General features: G+C 37.7%; 1 protein-coding gene across 1 annotated transcript in view; it reads right to left on the minus strand.

Moving 5' to 3' along the window:
* The window catches only part of CSRNP3 (cysteine and serine rich nuclear protein 3), a 69,140-nt gene that overhangs the window by 12,021 nt on the left and 32,258 nt on the right, over nucleotides 1–24,861 (minus strand). Inside the window, exon 2 of the mRNA XM_024736000.1 lies at nucleotides 5,974–6,233. Within this exon, the coding sequence (XP_024591768.1) occupies nucleotides 5,974–6,233 (260 nt within the window). The remainder of the gene's footprint in view (nucleotides 1–5,973; nucleotides 6,234–24,861) is intronic.

Below are 24,861 nucleotides of genomic sequence, written 5' to 3' on the forward strand. Positions count from 1 at the left end.
TCAAATATTTGCGTGCCCATCAACACTGCTTTCAAACACTTGGAGTTTGGAGAACTGGGACAAGATTTATTCTACATCCTTAGAGGCCAGAATTAGGGTCAAAAGGTATAATTAGATGATAGCAGTTTGATCAACAGAAAGAAGAGCTTTCTAACAATTTACAGCTACAAAATGGAATTGGCTTTCTCAAAAAGCAGTGTGCTTTTATATATAGTAGTGTATATATGTTAATCCCAACCTCCTAATTTATCCCTCCCTCCTTTTCCTCTTTGGTAACCATAATCAACTATGCTACAATAAAATTTAAAAATCAGTGTGCTTTGGGTTGCCAGAGATGTATAGTAAGAGGCTGGATATACAAATCTGCATTTTATATGCAAATACACACACGATATGTATTTGATGAAAGGAGTTCCTGGTTACATGCTACGAGCTGGATAGATAACCTGGTCATTAAGGTCTCTGGCAAACTGAAGTAAAACATTCATATCATTTTGATACTCAGTCAAATCTTATAGTATAATTCTTTGGCTCATTAGTTGTTAATTGCAGGTGGCAAATTGGAACCAGATTAATCATGTCCTTGAAGAACCAGAAATGTTAGGTTGTTTTGTCAGCTAATAAATATTTCTACAACCTGAATTTACAATGAGTCTTTGGTTTACATATCACCCCAAAAGTCACCAGAAAAGATGATAATATCAACAATAAGACATATAAATTTTTCATACATTCCTTTATCCTCCCTTCTGGTTCAGAGAAACTTTGTCTCTTTTAGCGGCAGCTAATAAGCTAAATGAATCCAAGAGTGTGCTGATAAATATTTAACAACTGGGTCTCTTAAAAAAAAAGGGAGGGGTGTTTCTAATTTGTTGTCGAATTTGTTTGTCTAATTGTGCTGTTAGTTTTGTGTTTGGCAAGTCGCACGGTGTGAATACTCCCATCGTGGGTGATTTTGAGCTACCATGGGGAAGAGATGAGACAATCCTCTTTAGCGAAGAATTTTTACAAGCTGGCTACAGCGCACCACTGCATGAACCCCATATTTTAATCAGGAGAATCAGTTCAACAGATTTCTCCTCAATAAGAAAAGAAGATCAATGTTTACTGTACAGGAAGAATGTAGAGATGTGATTACATATGCTTAAGTTTTCCATTTAAATGAAAATGCCAGCAATGTTTTGAAAGAACCTATTCTTAAATACATTGCATTTGCTCAGGGCTGAAGCCCAGTCTCTCAGGATGCATCATTTTGGTTAGGTGTGTCTTCTCTGTTCTTGTCAAAATAGGCTGTACATGTGACATGGCAAATGGAAATCAAAGTTTTGCATTCAGTGTTGGAGCAGGCCTCCACTGAGGGATGCATTCTGGAAGCACTGGTACTACGTATGCTCCTGAGTAATGTCTACAGAGGCTGACAAAGAAGTTCTGTAGGAATAAGTGACGCTTAAGACTACCAAGATCAGCAGATTCTGACCCGTCTAATAAGAACTGTGGTATAAGGAAATAGTTAAAACCACATCCCCAAATTTTGAAACTATAGGTTAGAGATATTCGGTGTCAACCACCTCTCACAAACCTCTAATCCCTCCTATCTCCTAGGTATTTAAGAACTTTACCCGTAGGTTAGTTAAATCACAAGACTCTTAAGAGGATACAAGGGGCAGGGCTGGGGGTGAAGAGGAAGAATTATAATATTGTACAGGTAAATTTCTAAATGAATAACACACAGTCATAAATCTAAGATTTGGGGCGAAGGAGATTTATTTAGATAGAGATATTTTCAAGGTTGCTCCTTAAAGGAAGAGTCACCATCTGGTAACTTTTTTTATGAAGAAAGACAGCAAACCACCAAGCATTAGTCAAGGAACACATGAGAAAACTGTATAACTTTGGAAAGCCTCTGGAAATAGTACAAGAGTAGAGAAAGGCTTGATCTTAGAAAGGAGAGGAAAAACAATCAATGTTGAAAAAACATTGAGAAAGAGAGTCCAGTGAAAGCTGTGAAAGCTAAGGTACATTTCCTACACCAAGGTAGTAGAATCCAGTAAGATATAACCCCAGAGGCAATTGGAAGGCCAAGGCTCTCTTGAAACATACAAATAGCCGCCTAATGCATTTTACAGACCCATGTGAAATGGGAATAAAGTCTAATGTAATTGTTCAACAATGTGGTGCAGATGATGAAATCTAAGTACTTAATTTGGAAAAAGGTATAGTATTAAGATGACTGCATTGATTACTGTGAAGAGTACAACATGTTTGAATGGGCTTGACAGGGAAAAAGTACTGTGCTCTGTAATTTAGAAATCTAAAGCTAGTTATTTCTTCTAGAAACATGCACTTTATTCAATAAGCTTTCTCTATTAATTGTTTCTAGGCAATGTTTGGAACACCAATGCCAACAACAAAAAAGACACACTTGAACCCCCAAAATAAAATTGGATTTGTTCTACAAATCTAATTGCATATATTATTTCTTAATATATTTAACTCATAATTTGATTAAGAGATGAATCACTAAATAAGAAGACATTTTACAATGAAGAGCTAAATTTCTATCTTATTTGCTTCCAAGGAAACATCAAGAAACATCAAGATGCGTGTCTGTGTTCTTTTTACTAACCTTTCACTATGAAGGCCCCATGGTAGGAGGTGTTGTTATATAAATGGGCTCACTATTTAGAACCTAGAGAGACACCCTGGAAAGACGCACAGGTAGAATGGAAAGAGAAACTTCTTACTCTTCTGGGGCTGTTGGTTCTGAAGTAAGTAGGAAGGAAACTACCCAGTTCTAAGTCCAATGAGTTTCCTAGCAAGGGCTTAGGGAAAAGTTTGATGCTGAGAGCTTTGGAAAATGTTTTTTGTCAGATGCTGCCTTCTCTTTCCTTACTCAATGGGCAGTTCGCTGTCACCCACAGAGGGCCACCTCCAGGCAAAACCGAAGTGGCAAAGTTTGTCTTTAATAATCCTCCCTTTCCTCTTTGGACCCCTCTCTCAGCTACTGACCCTCTCTTGCTGCTCCAGCCAAAAAATGGAATCAATTTAGTCACATTTCGTTGCTTATGCCAGAGGTATATTTCAAAACAAACATCACATTAAAAGTGAAATTTCAAGTATCGGAGTGAAATTTTTGGATAGGTAATGTTTTTGGATAGCTAATGTTAGATTTGGGGTAGTTAAACCTTAGACAAGCATAGTCAATGATATTTAAAAACTCATAAAAGTTAATACACTAGAGGAATCACAATTAAAATATATGTTTTCCTTCATTAATTCCCCTCAGATTTTTTCAGCCAGTGAGTCCACATTGCCGTGATCTTTCATTCGTTTTATGTGACATGTGTTTCCGAGTTTTTGAATACTTTCAGTATAGTGAGACTTAGATCAGATCACCTTAGAATCCCATTATCTTTTTGCTTGATATTCATTTGGAAGGAGTGATGATGTCCAAATGCCTTTTGTTTATATCTTCACCAAAAGGGAAAGCTGCATGTTTTCGGTTATCAATGACAAACCAAGACATGACACCCACTCGGATGAATGTCTTCCCAACTTCCAAAACTAAGCACAGTGACAAAAGTGAATCAATAATAGAAGCCTCTTTTTTGCTTCTTCTTTAGCGTGTTAAAAATAAAAGGGTAGAAGTAACTGAATACAAATTATAGTATCAGAATATATCATTGCCTGGTATGGAGGAAGGAGCCTGCAGGTGTGTAGCTCCCCCTAATAGTCATGGAATGTACAATGTGCTTCAAAGGTCACCACAATAAATCTTCTCTCAGATAGAATTACAGTCCCCCAGCTGTTAAAAAACCACTGCACACAGTACCAAACCCCAGAAAGGGACAACTCCCTATAGGTACAGAGATTGTCTTTCCCAACACCTATAGGGAACAATCAATTAATTTTAGAATAGTAAGGAACAGGATAACAAAACCAGTTTTCTACTGAGTGAGCCAGTTACTTAACATCTCTGTGCTTCTTCTTCTTCGGCTGTACACATGGTCTCATAATTTACCTACCAGTGGGGTTTTGTTAGGGTTAAATAATGTTTATAAAATGCCTGGCAAATAAAAATCACTTAATGAATAGCAGCCATCCCTATTGTTCTGCCAATATTTGAATCTGGAGAATGACTTCACCCTTTGGGTAGGGGGTAGAGTTGGTTTGCAGCGGGTGAGAAAGGCAGAGGGTGGATTTCAGAAGCAAATCTGAGCATTATCATTAAATTCGGCTACATGCAAAGCAATCGTGGAGAACAACAGTAACAGTGTCTTGCTACCAAAAAATCTTAAGAGACTTTCGTTGAAATCTGTCAAAAATACCACCAAAGGAAATATAAGACACACTTTAGGCTAGGTGTGTCTAGCCTCACTTAAGCAACTGCCTTCTTGTAAATTGGGAACAAAGCACATGCATACACTGCAAAATACATAAAAACAAGGTGTTTCGAAACACACATCACACCTCTGCCAACTGACTTCATACTGGAAACTAAAGGTACAGGTAACACAGATGTGCTTATGGTGCTTCTGCTATTTAACCTGTGATCCTTTATGTTTAGCACTCTGGATTTCCTAAGAAAGATTTCCTTTTTCATTAGATAATGATGGGAGAGCATTTTCTACATATTGACAGGCTGAGGGCTCAATACAAACATAAAGAGTGTCTCCGGTTGAGGAAAAGGTTTTCTGAGCTGTGTTTCTCTCCAGTTAATCTCTAAGGTGGCACAACGAGAGTTATCTCCACCTGGACCTCTCCCAGACATCACTTTGATAACTCAAAAGCCTCTCAAAAGCAGTATCTCCAAAAATGATCTCATTATATAGAGATGATCTCATTATATAGCCACCACGGCACAGCCCCCACCCCACCCCACCCCCGGCCTGAACCTGCTTCTCTTCCTGGATTTCTTGTCATATCCTCGTTATTGAGAAAAGTAATATCACCCACAACCCATTTAGTTTTGCAAGCCAGAAATTCAGGAGTCATTCTTGACAGTCCCCCTCTTTCCCTTCCTAATCCAACCCATCATCAAAGACTGTCGATTTTATTTCCTAAATTACTCCCTCTGTCCATCTCTCTTCCTCTCTCTACCATCAGTCTAATCTAACCTACCATCATCTCTCTCCTGGACCACTGTAATAGCCTCTTACCTGGTCTGACTCCATAAGCTCCCCCAACATGGCTGCCCCTGCCCCGAAACTATCCTCACATCATAGCATGAACTGAATCACATTACCCTGCCACCCCCAACCCCATGCTTAAGACTCCTGTACGACTTCTGATGGCATCAGGATGAAGAGGAAAAAAATGCCTCAACCAGACTTACAAAGCCCAACCACCACCATCACCCACCACGTTATTCTACTTTCTTCATCTCTGCTCCAGCCATGCTAGCTCTGTGTGTTCACCATGATTCCTCCTGCCATGAGGCAGCTCCAGCTCTCCCTGTCACCTGAACCACTCTCGCCAACCCTTCCTGTCTATGTGTGATTTCAGTTCGACCATCACTTCCTTGAGGAAGCCTTCCTTGACCTCTGGACCACATCAATTCCCTGTTACTTACTTTCATAGCACCTTGCAACTCCCCTTCATAGCACTTCACGAAGATGTGATTTTATTTTGTCTACATGATTAATATTTATCTTTCCTATTGATTCGTAAGTCCCAGGAGAAAAGGAATCACGTCTATGTTTCATACTACATAGTCCCAGCCCAAGCACAGGGTCTAGGATCTAAAGAAATATTCATAGGATGAATAAGTAAACGATGTCAGGTAAGTTTTCCACACTGCTTTCAGGCCACCATACTGTTTTTGCTTTAAAAAAGCCTCAGCAGACAGTCTGTTGTGGAAAATGCCCAGTTTAATCTGTGGATCTAAATATGAAAATGGTTAATGCAACCAAAGTGAGGTAAGGATGGGGGTTTGGCAAAAAAAAAAAAAGTGAGCATCTAAGGTTTTTTTACCTTTAGCTTTAAAGAATTCAGCTTTTCCTCCCTGAGGTGTTCTCTCAGCATCTCGCGGTGGAGCCTCTCCTGCTCTCTGGCAAATTCGCCCAGGGTGTACTGGCGCACGCTGTTGTGACGGCTAGACATGCCCAGGGTGCTGCCGCCTTGGCTGGGCACGCTCGTGAAGCCCTGCCTCCTGGTGAAGTAGTACACGGTGACGCAACTGAAATGCACATTCTTTGTCCTCAGCCGCTTCTCCCTTTTAAGGATGGAGGAAGCTGAAAGGGAAAGAGACAGTTCAGTGAACAGCCAGGGCAGCAGTCTTCAGAGGAGGCGAAGAATTAGAAATTGCCACTTGATGATCTTCAGTCTATGGGCAACCTTGTCTGGCTGGGAGACACTAAAAATGTGGTCTCTCAGAGTTGGCACCGGTTTCTCTTTCCTCTCCTCTATTTTCTTCCAGCTGTGGCAGACTAGACTTTTAAGTCCTTCTATAATGGTGGTCTAAGCAAACTTTTAGGAAAGTTGCCAGTAGTCTGGATCCGTGGCACAATTTAATTTCTCATTTCCCCTAAACTTTTACGTTTTACTTTTATGGTTTTCACATGAGCCGTAGCATACTATAATCAGAAAAGACACAAACTACGAACGCTTTGGCTCTTATTTTGATATGGAAGGCATCTGGCATGAAAAACATGTCTGTTTCTAAATTTTAGAAAATTCCAAAAAGCAGTAAAAATGTACACCAAAAAAGGCTCAAAGGCACCATTTAGGTATTTTTATAACCTAAATCTAACCAAGCTTTCATTTGATGAAAACTCCAGTAAATAACATTATAGACAGTGGGATTTTAATCCAAGTATACACTGAGAAAATTGAAAACGTCATGAGATATATCAGAACCTTTATTACTAGTTACAGGGAAATCAAGATGCACAGAGCACCATGGAAGGTTGAGATACACACCGTATTTGAGGGGAAAGAGAGCTACACATTATAATCCTGACCTTTTGGAGTTGGAAGACATGCTAGACATCATCTAGCCCAGTCTTTTTATTTTGTAGTGAAGTAACCCAGTCTTACAGAATTTGAGTTATTTCTTTCATGAAGAAAGAAATGAATGAAACAGACAGAAAGAAACAATGGACTCCTTGGACGTAAAAAAATACATATATGAGCTAACATTTATGGACTATGCAGAGAACTTTACATGAATTATCTCATCTTATCCTTATAACTCCTTGTGTTGAAATTACCCATGTCTCCATTTGAGGAAACCAATCCACCAAAGGTTAAATAACATGGCCAAGGTCATATAACTAGTGGTGAAACTGGGATTCATTATTCAAGAGCCCAGTCTTTTAACCATCATTTCACAGTAGACAGCTGAGGTCATGCTAAGGGAGCTGAACAAGGCTGAGATTTGGTGTCCCATTGCTTCTGGTAGATGTCAACTGTTGCAGACTCCAAAGATGACTTTTTTTTGGGGGGGTTGTATATCTCTTTTTAAAAATTGTTTTATTTTTATACACTTTTTAAATGTTTCTTCCCATTTACAGTTATTTCAAAATATTGGCTATACTCCCTGCGTTGTACAATACATCCTTGCACCCATTTTACACTCAATAGTTTATACCTCCCGCTCTCCCATCCTTTTATTGTCCCTCCCCCCTTCCCCACTGGCAACCACTGGTTTGTTCTCTATATTTGTGAGTCTGCTTCTTTTATATTATATTCACTAATTTGCTGTATTTTTTAGATTCCACATACAAGTGATATCATATGGTATTTATCTTTCTCTGTCTGACTTATTTCACTTAGCATAATGCCCTCCAAGTCCATCCATGTTGCTGCAAATGGCAAAATTTTGTTCTTTTTTATGGCTGACTAGTAGTCCATCATATATATATACCACAGCTTCTTTATCCATTCATCTGTTGATGGACACTTAGGATGTTTCCATACCTTGGCTATTATAAATAAAGCTGCTATAAACATTGGGGTGCATGTATCTTTACAAATTAGTGTTTTTGGTTTTTTTGGATATATACCCAGTTCATATGGTAGTTCTATTTTTAGTTTTTTTTTTTTGAGAAACTTCCATACTGTTTTCCACAGTAGCTGCAACAATTTACATTCCCACCAAAAGTGTACAAGGGTTCCCTTTTCTCCACATCCTCCCAAAATTTGTTATTTGTAGACCAAAGATGATTTCTATTTGGAAGGCAGTATAAGCAATGAAGGAAAAGTGAATACAGCATCACTTTGGATTTATATAAGAATATTCTTTCAAGGGGTTCAAGTTCATTTATCTCATTTTTCCCCCATAAAACTCTCAAGCCAAATACAGAGAGGTGCTATGATACATCTCATTTCAAGGATTTACTAATTCGATAAATATAAACCAAGGGCCTACTATATGCCAGGCACTTTCTAAATGATTGGACATACTGGTGAAAAAAACAGATGGTGATCCCTGCCTGTATGGAACTTCCACTTCCAGTGATGAGAAACTCAGACAGAAGAAACAGACTCAAAAGATTACAAAGCAAGAGAAGTAGGACATTTGGGCAAGAATTTAGCTTTCCCAACTTTCTCTCCTCTTTATTGCTTTACCTCTCCAGAAGAGATTGCCAGGAAGCAAATGCTTTCAAGCATGTACGTAGTTCTCCCATTTATTTATGTACACGTTCACGGCAAAATACTTGTACTCCTGGCAGCAGTGACAATTTTCAACTTAGCTTTAGAAGCTCTGATCTGCTTCATAACTGTATGTTTAAATCATCTCAAAACAGAGAAGAATTTGTCAAAATGTAAAAGATCACTGTAAAAAGCAAAATTCAATAATCTGCCCAGTAATCTGCTACCCTATCTGACAGCCTCATCCGTCACCACCTTACAGCAGGCTAGAGACTCTGCTTTTTGGGTGATAACTTTCAACCTAATTTACTCTTAGTATCATACAAATGATACCCTGAAGACATTATCTTTCAAGGCCATAATTTACAAATGAAATAAAAACATTTTAATGTACTCATTTAAAACAATTACTATAAACACCTCTGATAATTTTATTACTTATTTTTTAGACAATTCATAGTACTCTAGACAAATTTCCTTTTAAAAAATTTACTTAGATTTTGTACCTGTATTTTTAGATTATAAGAATTCTTCATGGACTTCCCTGGTGGAGCAGTGATTAAGAATCTGCCTACCAGTGCAGGGGACATGGGTTTAAGCCCTGGTCCAGGAAGATCCCACATGTCACGGAACAAATAAGGCTGGGCGCCACAACTACTGAGCCCACATGCCACAACTTATGAAGTCCGCACACCTAGAGCCCACGCCCCGCAACAAGAGAAGCCACCACAATGAGAAGCCTGCGCACCGAACTGAAGAGTAGCCCCGGCTCGCCGCAACTAGAGGAAGCCTGCGCGCAGCAACAAAGACCCAACACAGCCAAAAATAAATTTATTTAAAAAAAAAAAACTTCAACCTTCTGGATGAATCTATTGTACCATCCTTTCACCAAAAGCCAGATTACACTTTCCCCAAAAGACAGTTAAGAGATGTTTTTCCAAGGCTTGGAAGAAGACAATAGTTGCAGAGAGCAGAAGCCCTTTACCTGGGCTCTTGGCATTTCTAACCGTCAAAGTGCACTAGGATTAGTGCTTCCTCCTACCCACTAGGGTTTATAATTCAAACATGTGCTGATACTTGTTTTAGCACTTGCATGTTATAAATAGCACTGTAGAGACAATGATCAAAAAGCCTATGGGATATATTTAAGAGGAAGGCTTTGAAATGCCACAAGATCAGCCTTAGGAAGGATATTTCAAGTGTGGCTTTCCAAAACTTAGGAGCCACTCACGTCTCTCTTCTGATGATTGAATTGGAGTCCCAGAATGGGCTCTTGTGGGCTATCTCCTGCCTCCAGGCCCCGATTTGACTAACATCACAGAATGAAGTTATCAAAAAGGAGTCTGTGTTCGTCAAGCCTGGGAAAAACAGATTAAATTCACTCAGCACATGTGCCTTAGGGAATCTGAAACCTCCCTGATATATCTACCTAGTAATTTGTGCCCTTTACAGAATGATTGAACTCAACTTTGTGTCTCTACAGAGTTCAGGGTTCATTTTACTACCGTGAGGTCAAGAGCAAGAAGAAAGAAGAAGGAGAAGGTGGCTTTCATTACTGCTTTGAAAAAGAACTAGTCTGTTTTCATACACAAGGCTAAGTTTTTGTTGCCTCTCAGCTCCTCTTCTTTTATCCCATTCACCATTACCATCCTGAAGCAGAAGTGTCTAAATGCAACAGTACTATATATCCTGCCCGGGACACAGCTTTTGGGACCACCATTATGGTGGTACAACAGGGCATACTGGTGTTGCTGTAAAATGATCACATATTATGGAGATAATATTGACCCTTGTAAATTAAAGGAATAAAAAGCACAGAGTAACTGACATTAGCCATCTGAAGAAGCTATCCAACCTTAAAAAATGCTTTTAAAAATAAGTGAAGAAGAGAGTTGAGAAACTGACTAATTCACAATGGCAGGGTCAGAATGTAAGTAGATAAAATAAAATAAGCTGTACCATACATTATAATAAAGAGTTCATGATCAGAGTGGATTAAAAATGGAAGCCACTTGGGATTAGCAGATGCAAACTACTATATAGAGAATGGATAAACAACAAGGTCCTACTGTAGAACACAGGGAACTATATTCAGTATCCTGCGATGAACCATAATGGAAAAGAATATGAAAAGGAATATATATATATATATGTATAACTGAATCACTTTGTTGTACAGCAGAAATTAACACAGCATTGTAAATCAACTACACTTCAATAAAATAACTTAAGAAAAAATGGAAGCCATAGTGCAGCCACTCTGGGGCCAATGCTTGAGCAGGAATCTAGTTACCCTCCTAAGGCACACCTGGCTCTTTTAGTGTCAACAGCTATCAGCAAAGCCCTGGTATAGCTGGAAAGGCAGAAAGCAGTAAACAGAACTATGTATTTTGGCACTAAAGTTGGCACGTGGAGGTTGAGAGTTTATGGTCCAGTCTGATGCTAAACAAGGGGTAAATTGTGGAAAATAGTAACTCTACCATTTGGGTCTGAAGTTAATAGCATACTTCTATGCGCTATGCTCAAAAGGAAAATACCAGGTGATTTGTAAGTCAATATTTTGAGTCTACTTTTCATTTTTTTGGGGGAAATTCCGTAGAAGAAAAGTAAGATTGCTGAAATTAATTTGTTTATCTTGGTAAATCCTGGGCAATAAAAACTTGTGTTTCTGCATCATACAGACCAAATTAGTCAGGGGCTCTGAAAGTATGCATGTTGTTTCTTACCTTTTGAAGAACAAATCAAGATCAAATCAGTTACGAAATCATGCATGAAAACTAGCTTTCAAACAGAAAATCCAGTTTCATCAGAAAATATTTTGCATAGAAATTAGCATAACAGCTTAGATATTATATCAATTTCCAATGTTTAAAATTATTAAGACTAAAAAAAAATGTCCTCAGCCTTCACAAGTGACTTCTGAAAATTTCCTGTGACCATATTTTCACATCTTCTCCAGCTTGACGTGATTGTCAAGGTTGGCCCCTCTTGATCATGGTGTCACACACACGGTCTCAAATCTTAACCACAAGTAAGGAGTGAAAATGGATCTAGTAACCAAGAAACATAGGAATAGTTCCTTTGAAAATGAAGGCAATTTTGCTATCAAAAGCAATCCCTCCTTGTTCTAATTGTCCCCTTTTATTCCTTTAAGTCACATTCTCAAGCTTCTCAAATATATTTGCCCCAGTTGTGTTTATTTTGTTACTTTGCTCAGGTAAGGTACTTAGGGCTGTAGTAAATCATTTTAGTGGGAGCAATTCCAAACGACTGATAAGAAGGAAATATCTTAAGGCATGGGTAAATGAGAAGCAAAATGAAAGTAAAGACTAATTGGGAATATTTTCCTTCCAATCATGAACAAAATCCAAATTACCCTAAGTATGTAACATAAAGTGATGGCCAAATCAATGTTATGGTATTTTATACTCAGTATGTTACTTTATACTCAGTTATGAAGGATATAACGCAGGCAAAAACAATCACAAAGGAAAGAAAGAGACTTTCCCAAACACTGAACATGTTAGAGACAATATTGGGGTATTCCCAATATTTTGGAATTGAAGTGCTTTGCATTTCCCAAAATTTCATCAGAACTGAGACAGTCAGTTAAGTGTAAGAAAATGTCAGAATCCATCAAAGAGCAAACCAGCGGCTTGTTTTTCTTCTACTACTGACTTTATTTCTATGAAAGCAGCATTCAAAAGCAAAAATCAAGGAAGAGTAGCTCTGACTTGAAGTGATGCTCAAGTTATCAAGTCTCAATTTGTATTTGGTTTCCTATAGTGTGAATGATCGCTCTAAATGCTTTTCAAACTGTAGTGCATCTGTCTCTCCAGCTCCCTAAATGCCATTCTTCCCCATCTCGAACCAACCAACCAATTTATGTATTAGTAAAGCAGCAAATAGAGTGGAGAATATAAAATATGATAGACATACATAAGAACCAGTCGTCTTCATTCTGATGTCAGTCCTTCTGTAGAGGACGAGGTTTATAATTTGTAGACAAGATTAGGTAGTTTAACCATAAGTATTTTCCATCCTATAACAAGATGAAAATATTCACCAATGGATTACTTTTGAGACTAATAATGTCTTTTGTTCATTGCAGCTTCTGAGTGAAATAATTCAAGATGAGACCCTTTTGGTTAAATCCTTAGTTTACAAAAACAAAACAAAAAACCCTCTCACATAAGACTGTGTGATAATACATTTTCTATCAAGATATGTAAAAATATTGTATATACATTTAAGCAAAAAAAAATTAACAAGAAGAGAAATAATATAAAAAACAAAGCTTTGAGGCTAAAGCTTTGTTTTGGATCATGAACATTCATGTCACGTCGTCATCCACTGAGTCTGTCAGCTACGTCCACACAAGCAAGCACGAGATCTGCGTGGAGGGAACCAGCTCCCTCCTGAGTCTCTCCTGACAGCTACAGCCCAGGCCACTCAGCACACTGCAATTATAGGGGTGGTTTAATAGTGTAATCATCTACTTGCAATCCTCAGCTTGAAAAAAAATAAGGTTTATTGCCCAGGATTTTGATGTAAATTCAGAAAGCAGCATATAAAAATTAAGTGCAAGCTTCGACCTTCCAGCTTTGATGTCATAAATAATTAAGATGATTAACTCACAAGGAGTGGTTGGTCATTTCTCAGAACTAGCTGTTTTTCATTCACACATTTTTATTTATTAAAGGTGCCCCCTGCACTTTCCCCCTAATTCTTGTGAGTAATCTAAAAAAATAGGGAGGAGGTCATTTTGTTCTCATACTTGTTAGGACAAAAGGAATAAATACAATAGTTTGGAGTTATAAACTTGAAATTAAAAAATTGGGAGAAACTAGTAAGGACCTAGTGTATAGCACAGGGAACTCTACTCAATATTCTGTAATAACCTATATGGAAAAAGAATCTGAAAAAGAATGGATATATGTATATGTATAACTGATTCACTTTGCTGTATTCCTGAAACTAATACAACATTGTAAATCAACTATACTCCAATAAAATTGTTTTAAAAATGGAAAGAACAAAATTTTAAAAAGAAATCATGTTCTCTCTTTTATATAATCTTAATATATAGTTGACTTAGCACTGACCCTCTCCTGCATACATGAAACTGCTGTTCCACTGAAAATGTGCGTGATGTGACTTAGCGCTAGCCATCAACATCAAATGCAGTTAATACTGGGGATGGTGAATTGTTAAACTAAAACAAATTTAGATTAAACCGTAGATTAAAATAGCACCACTAACTGAGCGATCTACCAAGTTTCATTCTAATTTTCCTTTTTCATCAATTCATCCATCAAATAGTACTAGGCATCATGAATCTTGGAGTTTTAATTCTATATTTGACATGAAGTCTTCCTTCTGGTCTTTATATGATAAATTGTGTGTTTATATGATACATCACTTAAAGTTTGCACATTAAAATCCTTAAGCAAAATATTCGAAAGACAGTATAATATTAAAGTGTTTTGCTAAATCTGGGCCCTGCATTCTGTTCAGTTCTGCCCCAAACAGACTGAAGTTGGGAAATTTCTTTCCTGTTCCATATATTCAACTGGCCATCTGACCTTATTACTAGTGAGAACAATTTCACAGAATTGTGATCAACATTATTATCACCTCTTTTCTCTGTTCACACTATGTATATTCTTTTAGATAACATTAAAATTTTACAAGGGACCTAAGATTTCTACAGAGCTGATATTAACATTTACATATGGAACATTCATTATTACTGAGGTCTTTACTGTCTTCTCATTTTTAAAGAATGCTTCTTTATTATAAGCATACAGTATTACTAATGAATTAGAGAAAATATTATCCTATCCTGATACCTGGAAAATAGTAAATTGTTAGATAATGTACTTAAATCAAAATCTGAATTCTAAACTTGCTGATCTCCATTATACAGATTAGATTAATGGGCACCTTCATTTCTCAGTCATTAGTATTTTCAGAATTATGTTTATCTACCTCACAGGAATATTATCAGAAATAATTACCTTTGTTAAAAGCCTTAGGAATCACAGATGGAAAGCATCACATATGCAGACTACTATCTTGGTATTGCTGTTAAACCAAGCAAAAAGTGTTTCTTTATTATCAGTGAGAAAATAAGTACCACCTACTTCCCAGCTTGTTCCTTTCATCTCTCATATGTGCAATTAAACCCTAAAACTTCATGCTTAAGAAATACATTTCTCTGCTACTAAAGTAACAGCTATTTCCAAAATATATAAACTTAAACTCTCACTTTATTAAAATCTCAACATGGATACCATCTTAAGACTATACCGTTTCTTTAATTGGGAAAAAAAGGTAGTCATTACTAAACATAAATATTCGCAGTTCTGGCTGCAGTCCAAGTTGTAAGCACTTTCCTCTGCTGTCTCAGCAATTCTCCTGATGTCAAAGACACATTAAAATAAATGGGAACCATATGGCTCCGCAGCAGAATACCCACGCTCTTACAACGGAGAGGGCAATGCAATTCATTACCACCACTGGAGAAATATTTTGGGGATATAGAATATCTCAATGCAAAATAAAGCTGCATGAGGCAGGTCATTTGATTAAAATGCTCACACAGTGACAGAAGGAGACATTTGCTATTCTTTGGCTCTACTAACCTGTTTTGCTGCTTTTTACATTTTCTCAGTACCACCATGAGCCTCTCCTGTTAGAAGGATTAAACAGCACTTCCCACCTGCTCAATGACTTTCCCACACAGTATCTCATCTGATCCAACAATACAGCCCCATCAAGCCTCACATATCTTGACAATCCAGGTCAGAACATCACTGAATAATAACAACAAAACAAAGCAAAATCCTCTAAAACAACAAGAGCAACAAAACTCTTCTAAGAGCCAGTCATTCTGGAGAACATCACTGGGTCAAAGATAGTACACTTGAACTTTGAACTTTCCCAGGAAGGATGAAATCTGGAATCACCTTTTTTTTTTTTTTACCCTTAGGCCTAAAAAGTCTTTATTATACTTACCCCCAATAAAAATCCAAATCGTTAAAAACATAAAAGGAAGAAATTCATCAATGCTGTATTATTGGCTCCATATGTTAGAAATGCTAAATTTCAAAAAGAGATCCAGGGCTGCAGAGTTGGGATTAAAGCAGAGGCTGGGAAGGCAGCTGGGAGGGGGGCAGCTGGGGTTACTGAGGTGCCTTCTGTTTCCTGGTTGTCAATGAGTGATTTGGGAGGCTTGTAAACGTCAAAAAAAAGAAAAGAAAAGAAAAGAAAAGAAAAACTTTATGATTTTTCTACAAACATATATATTTTTTGATTGAGCATATTCTTCAAGTTCTCATAATCTTCTCCTTGTCTGTTTTTAACACTTTTTAAAACTTCGAATAAGGAAATCTCTAAAGTATCACGTCTGGCATAAAATTACTACCCAATATCTAACAATACTAGAAAAATAAATTGAGACTCAGCTCAAATGTCAACTTCAGGAAGACTTTCATAGAATCCTTAAGATGAGGTAAATGCTCTTTCTACACATTTCCAGAACATCGCTGCCTTGATACAGATAATATGAGTGTGCGTTTCTCCTCAACTGCCTGGTAAGGACCTAGGGGGCAACGACTGCATTTTGCTCCCTGGGGAACCCTCAGCGTACAGCACAGAGCTGGGCACCAAGGACTCACTTGATAAATGTCTGCGTCACTAAATTCGATGAATGAATAACTGAACTATGGGCTAAATAAGTAAACATATACATTTCCTAAATATATTTTCCTTAATTTTAAATGATAAGATGACATTTGACAGTTTTCCCCTAAAGCCTCATGGTCAGTGTCTTCCTTCCTCACTAATTTCTATTCACTTTATTTTCTAGAGACACCTTTCAATAAAAACCATTATATACTGAAGAGGGGACACATCGCCCTCATGGCTTGAGGGTACACATAACTTCTGTATTAACAAACCATTTGAAATATGCTATATTTTACATTTCACTAGACCTAACATAAAAAACAAACCCTGGCACCATAATAAACCTCTAAATAATCCATTAATAATGAGTTGGTAAACCCATCTCTAAAAAGCAAGTAGCTGGCAAGGGAAAGAGTTATCTGAATATTATAAAACGGGTTTGAAAGAGAAATCCTGTTGATAAAATATCACTAATTGGACGGGGCTTCCCTGGTGGCGCAGCGGTTGAGAGTCCGCCTGCTGATGCAGGGGACACGGGTTCGTGCCCCGGTCCGGGAAGATCCCACATGCCGTGGAGCAGCTGGGCCCGTGAGCCATGGCCGCTGAGCCTGTGCATCCGGAGACTGTGCTCCGCAACGGGAGAGGCCACAACAGTGAGAGGCCCATGTACCAAAAAAAATATATATATATATATATCACTAATTGATATTGACCTCTGGCAAAAACAGGATTGAAATTCGTGCCTTTAGCAGTTCATTAGTGATAGATCTACAAAACAATTCTGTCTCTTAGTATTTAAATTGTTATCTTCACCTTAAAGTAGTTACTTACCTTAAAATATCATATTGCACAAGATTTATAATTTCCTATGAAATTTTATAATAACATCCATATCCTAAGTCATCTAATTTTTCTCTTTTTGTTGATAGTGGTGATTAAACATAAGTAAAAACCATGGTTGATGAGCTCCTGAGAAAAGTTGCAGAAGGAAGCAAGGAGGATTTAATTTTTTTTTTTTTTTTTGCGGTACGCGGGCCTCTCACTGTTGTGGCCTCTCTCGTTGTGGAGCACAGGCTCCGGACGCGCAGGCTCAGCGGCCATGGCTCACGGGCCCAACTGCTCCGCGGCATGTGGGATCTTCCCGGACCGGGGCATGAACCTGTGTCCCCTGCATCGGCAGGTGGACTCTCAACCACTGCACCACCAGGGAAGGCCGGATTTAAATTTTTATTGAAATATGAAAGCAAGATAGAATTGATACAATATGGGCTAGAATGTAAATTGAATGAAGGCAGAGATTTGTCTTCTCTGGGACGATTTTACCTTGACGCTAAAGAGTTATCTTGTTAACGTTTTGCAGATGGGGGCAAAAACATGAGTCTCTGGATCAGAAACAAACTACTTCATTGTTCACAATACAGCAAGCAGCATGAGCATCTTGTTCTTGTTGGTACTCCTTGTCCCCCAGATTCTATGGGGGCAATGTGGAGGGGTCAAATAGATGCTACATGTATAGTAGGTTTGCATTGTACCGAAAGCATGGTAAGTTTGGGAACCCACTGTTTTTTTAGTAAGCAGTAAGCAAGCCTGCTCTTTGTCTGGAAGGAAGGAGACACTACCTCATCCTTCAGGGCTGCTTGCTACAAATTCAACACTGAGAAATGGCCCAGGTATAGAGGGGACAGGGCAGTGCATTCTTGGCAAGGGTCTCCCAACAGATTTTTTATTTATTTTGTTCATTCATATATCCCAAGCACCTAGAATAGTGTGGGGATATATTTAATACATAGTTTTTTAATGAATGAGGGGAATTTATTGATAGGGTTCTACTTTTATTAAACTCTGTAATTCTTGCAAAATAAAAATTTCATAAGCACCTACATCATAACTATTTATTACTTAGTATGTGAAAGCAATATTCAAAACACATAAAGAAACAATTTTCCCGATAAAGAGCCTATGAACTAAAGAGTTTCCTAGAGAATGCTTCATGAGGTATTTTTATTCCTGTAAAGTATAGCATTGTTCCTCTCGGTCTCTTCATAGCTCACAGATACCTCCCTTTGCAAACATCTTGCCAAAGGAGAGAATAAGTCCAAAGTTCTTGGGAATGATTTTGGCAGCCCCCAGGAGTGGTACCAGTTACGATTTGCTATCACATCTATGGGGCATGTAAGGGAATACAGGTGTCCCTCAGTATCCATGGGAAATTGGTTCTAGGACCCCCCATGGAAACAAAGCCCATGGATACTCAAGTCCCTTATATAAATTAGTATAATATTTGCACATAACCTATGTACATCCTCCTGTATACTTTAAATCATCTCAAGCTTACTTATAATAGCTAATACAATGTAAATGCTACGTAGATTATTGTAAATACAATGTAACTATTATATAAATAGTTGCCAGAGCGTGGCAAATTCGTGTTTCTCTTTTTGAAACTTTCTGGAATTTTCTTCTGAATATTTTTGATCATTCATTGGTTTAATCCGCAGATGCAGAATCCATGGATATGGGGGGTCAACTGTGTGTATCCATATATATTCTCAGGTACCTCTGGAGGTATAGAAACAGTCCTCCTTTTGGGATCTGTGTTTTCCCTTTCCTATGCTACTCTTATGACATATGGGTTGTTACAAGAAATATTTTTTCCAAAGCTAAATGTGACCTCAGGTTCGGGCTATGTAAGGGAGAAGCAAAGGTGTAAAAAGGTTTCTTTTCCTTTTACATTTTAGGACTTTATATTCCTTGGGATGGAAGAGAAAAAATGAGCAAAATGAGTATACTGTGTTTAATAAAAGCAGGATTCAGCCTCTTCTATCTTCAAGAGCACCACTTCTCAATGATTACTATGTTTCTTTTATTGTCTGGAGTGAACTCAAACTTGGAATCTTGGTTCTCAGCATCTTCCACTAACCAGTTCCCTGACCTCCCTCTCATGTATATGTGGTCTTCAATGTTGCTAAGTCCAAGTTTTAAGTGACTTTCACAAGCAAAATACTCATCTCCACCCCCTGCCACAGACCAATTCATTCACCAAAGGGAGTTGGTGCTGGGAGTTGGCAAAAGGAAAAATGTGAGAAGCAGAATCAATTTGAGGTAGACCCTGCCTTGACCCCCAGACTTCTGGCCTTTGATCAAGAATTCAGTAGGGATAACGTAGGATGTTTTTTGAGTATGTGAATAATCTTGGAAGAGTTAAGGGACTATTATTGTTCCCAGATGGTAATGGATATAATTACTTTCCATCAACAGAAGAAGTTACCCCTTTTTCTTTTACAAGTCATTGAAATTAAGAAAGACTAGAGGAGGCCATAGGTAGCTTTGAGCAAAGAACTCTTTGGGGAGGGGAGGTCTGGGTACAAGGATCCAGGGTGCCCCAGGGCAGCTTAGGCATATTAGGGAAAGATAAACCAGGACTTGGTGAACTGTTGCTGTCATCTAGTTTAAAATTTCACGCAATCTGTTACTACAATCTATTGCTACACATTTCGATAATCTATACAGAAAGTAAGGATGTTTGTACATATGCCAATTTTAATGATAAAGGTGTGCAATCACAAAGTTTGGAAACTTACTAGTACATAAGAGGTGAAATTGTAAAAGACAAATTTGGATAATTTTTAAATGTTGCTTCTATTATTGAAGTTTTATTTGTGTATTCACCGTGTGCCAAGGACCTTTCTTATTGCTTTATAGGTAGTAATTCATTGAATCCTCACACCAATACAAGCATGGTTTGAATAGGTAGAACTGTTCAATTTTGTGGCTAAAACTGAGGTCCAGAGAGGTGAAGTGGTTTACGAAAACCTCACAGCCGGTAGCAGGGAAGCCTGATCTGAATTCAGACAGTGTCAGTCCATAGCTCAAGCTGTTAATCTTGACAATATCCTGCCTCCCTTCCTTAGTTCCGGAATGGGCTAATACTCTTTTTTCTTCCTTCTTATATTCCATGAACACCTGCTCTCAGGACTCAGAAAAAAATCTAGAATTAGGGCAATGATAATCTAGCCGCATTATTAAGAAACCAGGAAGAGAGAAAGCAAGTTGTTTGTGTTTTAGAAGCCGTTAGAAGCAACATAGGTAGTAAACCATTGTAAGCCTCTGCTGTTTTATCACCAGAATGCTAGTGGCCTTGAGCTATAAATCCTAATGACACAGGCTTTGGAGTCAGACACACCAGCAGGTTCATTGCTAACTTAGGTCAGTTACTTAACCCCTGTTTCCTTATCTCGAATCTCCCAGGGCCACTGTGACAAAGTAGAGGTTATAACCATGAACTCTGGAGCCAAAGCACTTAGTTCAAATACTGGGTCTGCCATTTACTTGCTGTGTGACCTTGGACGAGTTACTTACTCCCTCTATGACTCATGTATAAAATAGTTTTAATAATAAAACCTACGGCATAGTGTTGTTACAAGGATTAAACAAATTAACACTTGTCAAGCATTAAACAAAGCTTGGCGCATAATAAGTACTATATGTTTGTTAAATAAAAATAAAGAAATTAATAAATCATTCACATAATTTGAATTCACATAAATCATTTATATGGAGCAGTAGAGCATCTGAAATGGAGTGATCGACGTTTGTTAACTATTCATTGGCAGGGACTAGTCCTGTATGACAAGTGTTTTACAATGAAAATGCTTTGTTCTGTACTTTAAGTGTAGAATATTCTGAACTTTAAATATATTTCTTTTCATTTTTGGTACATTTTGGCCATTGAGTATCTGACATATATATATCTGACATAGCTGACATGCACATTTTGGGAATTATGCAAAGTCCTAGGGCTGTAACTGAATAAAAGACAAAAGGTACCCCTAAGGGACATTTAGTCTAAGGAGGATATTTTAATCTTGATTTTGTGGAGGAGACAATGGAGGCTCAGAGTGGTTTTCCTCCAAGGTCACAAGCTGGCAAATGAGCCTCACGTTCAGCTCCATCTGGCTTCTCGCTGGTGCCCTTTGCATTGCCCTGTTCTGCTCTTTCTCCTCAGGTGTCAGCATACCTGCTTTGCCATTCCCAGTTTTGCTCTTTCCTTGCTCTGGGTATTGCAACTCCTGTCTATACTTCAAAATCATAGGATTTAAAGAACACTTTTCTTTTTACTTGTTCCCTTCAACATGAATTGATTTACATTTATCCGTCTATTCATTTCTTTACTCACCCATATTTATCACCATTTATCTGTGGCCAGATCACGAAGATATGAAGATACAGTCAGTCCTCATTATTCATGGATTCTGTATTTGTGAATTTGCCTACTTGCTGAAACTTATTTGTAACCTCCAATCAATACTCATGGCACTTTCATGGTCATTCACAGACATGCCCAGAGCAGTGAAAAGTTTGAGTAGCCTCATGTTCTCAGCTGAGACTGAACAAGGGGACTGCCTGCCTCTCTGTTTCAGCTCTCCTAGTGTAAACATGCATCCTTCACGTAGTATGTTTAGTGCCACAGGATTTGCACTCTGGGGCTTCTTGTTGGTCATTTTGCTGTTTAAAATGGCCCCAAAGCATAGTGCTGAAATGTTCTCTAGTATTCCTAAGTGCAAGGCTGTGATGTGCCTTACAGAGAAATTATACACGTGTTAATGAGCTTTGTTCGGGCGTGAGTCACAGTGCTTTTGGCCATGAGTTTAATGTTAATCAATCAACAATAAATATTATATAAGGTGTTTTGAAATAGAAACACACTAAACAAGGTATGTATTGATCAGTGAATGAAAATCTTATGACTAGAGGCTCCTAGAAACCTAGCCCTGTATTTCTCCTAGGAGCAGTGGTTCAGTATTTGCTAATCTGGTGTTTGCGGCAACTTTATAGAACACAACTACCATGAATAATGAGAATCAGCTGTACTTCTTCTTTGTTCATGGGCCATTTTCTAACAATTGACGGCTGAGCAAAGTTAATAAATAGAAAAGTGACAAAAATGGTATTTAAATGATTAAAATACATAAAAAGCGTTCAAACTCACTAATAATCAAATAAGTAAAAATCAAAACAATAACAAAATCCAATTTTCTCCCATTTAATTAGCAAATAATACAAAATTGTAATAGTCTTAAATTGTGGCAACAGTACAAAGAGATGAGCACTTTTCTATACTACTGATTGGTATATAAATTATTGCAACATTTTCAGAAAGCAATTTCTCAATGTATACCAAGAACCTTAGAAAATCTTCATCTTGCTTTGAATAAAAATAATTCTGAATCTAGAAATTGATCTTAAAAAATTAAGAAATTAAAAAAATTATTTATGTCCAAACATGTTCAAGTTAGGCATACTGCCCAACTGAAAACCCCTAAATGCTCAACACTATGGAAACGGTTGAGTGAAAACAAGCCTCTGTCCATATGAAGGGATAGTTCTGTAGCCAACAAGATTAATAAGATTGTGCATTTGTTTTAATAATACTAGAAAATGCCTGATATAGTGTTCAGTAAAAAACAGTAGCAGATTAGAAAAAAATGCTTAACAATACATAGCAGCTATATAATAATACATGAAAGAAAGACTGGGAAAATATACCACAATGCTAATATTGATCATTTTGGAGTGATAGGGTTATAGTTTTAAAAAATCCATTTCTTTATGCTGTTTTGAATTTTCCAACTCTTCTACAGTGAACATCACAAAAAGCTGAAAACTTAGACTGTAAAATCTCCATTGTGCCCTTTAAGAACACTTCTATAGCTTTCTGAACATAAGACAATAAAATTGTTTAGTGCATTCATGAAGTGGCATTACTATAAATGAGTCATCTTATACCCCAGCACTTAGGACCATATGTTTCACATTTTCTAAATTCCATTAAATATAAGCACAAGTACTTATACATAGAATTCCATATAGTATGTGTAAGAGCCTAAACTACTCCATAATGGTTATGAATATGTTATTCCTTGCCTGTCTCATCACAACCAGCTGTGAGTACTAATTTGGAGCCAGTGAGGATGAACCAGGAAATATATTAATAACTTCATCTCCATTAGCATGCCAGGTATACAATTAGTCTGTTCTTCCTCACAGGGCATACTGACATCCACTGGATAGTAGCGTTTCTGCCAGATCTCTATATAAAGACCCAGACAGTTTAAAGCAGCCTCATTCTTGGTTCTGAATTCACATTCCATTTCCCTGTTAGAACTGAAGCTTTCCTATCAGAGCCCTGGTCTCTTTTAGTTCTTTCCTCCTACTCAGGACTTGGTCTTATTCCTTCAATTCTAAGTTATTTTATGAGTTAGTGCTATATGGCCCTGTTGAATCTACTTAGAATCTTAGCTCTGTGACCTGCCTATTTCCTTGATCCCACAATATCTTCTGCCATACTTCTTTTCACCATATCAGATGTTTTAGCTAAAAACAAAAAATTGGCCTAGACCAGAACCATATGCCATGATACCTGTGGTATCGTGAATAGGACTGCTGATTTTCTTACATAGGGGTCAACCCTACTGCCCAGTCACTGCCCTCAATCCCAATCTACCAATCATAAACCACATCTCTGTGTGCTCTGCTCCAGCACTGGTAAAAGCCAGAAGAATTTGTAGGTAATGAGTCAACTAATGCTTAATTCTCTAATTATTTAAAAAATAATACAAGTGTAGGAGAATTAGCATGATGGAATTTTGGAATGGGTGGAAAAAATATCCATAGAGTCTAAGTTTTGCTAGAATTCAAATATACATGTGACTTACATATATTGGGCTGGCCAAAATGTTTGTTCGGCGTTGTCCATAACATCTTATGGAAAACCCAAACGAACTTTTTGGCTAACCCAATACAAGTAACATGGATATATGTGTTTATAGTCATATATCCATTTGTGATTAGTATCTGGTTGATTTGCTAATTTGATTCTAGCAAAGCCAAGGTTGTACACGGTAACAGTAATCACCTGTCCTGTCTTGTACATCAATGCTGTCAGTTATGAGAACTAAATGGAAGAGATGAACTTGAGTAAGGCAAATACATCAACATTACTGGGAAAGCATCTCAAGACACGTCTTATCAATGAAGTTAGAATGGTTTTCCTCATACACAGATCTCTAAAAACACACAGATCATCTTCTTATGTTATTCACTCCTTCAAGGAGTTCCTCACATATACGCTCCTAATTTATGCACACAATTATGTAGGCATGCATTCATACTCATTCACTGAAGAAACATATATTAAGCACCTATAACCCAGGCAATTTCTAGGTGGCTTCTGCATAAATTGCCAATCTGCTGACAAAATGAGTGTGCCACTGGCCAGAGCCGATAAAGACAAGGAAGTTCATTTGACCCAATGGAAGACATTGTTTTTCTTAATGTCTATAGGAATACTATTAAAACAGTGTCAGGTGTTTACACAGATTCAGGAAACTGAGTTACAACAAAAACCAGGTTTCTTTACTCTTTAGTCTGCCACTCCCACGCTGTGTTTGAATGTTTGGGAGCAGAAACTGGAGGGAGCTAAATGGTTCTGCATAATGAAAGGATGTGCCTTGCAGCTCTCAGGGGAGCAATTCAGGGGGAAAAGAGAGGAGTATGGAGTGAGGAAGAGTAGAG

Source organism: Neophocaena asiaeorientalis, unplaced genomic scaffold (genome assembly GCF_003031525.2).
Source record: "Neophocaena asiaeorientalis asiaeorientalis breed wild unplaced genomic scaffold, Neophocaena_asiaeorientalis_V1.1 scaffold72, whole genome shotgun sequence".
In the NCBI taxonomy this organism is placed as follows: domain Eukaryota; kingdom Metazoa; phylum Chordata; class Mammalia; order Artiodactyla; family Phocoenidae; genus Neophocaena; species Neophocaena asiaeorientalis.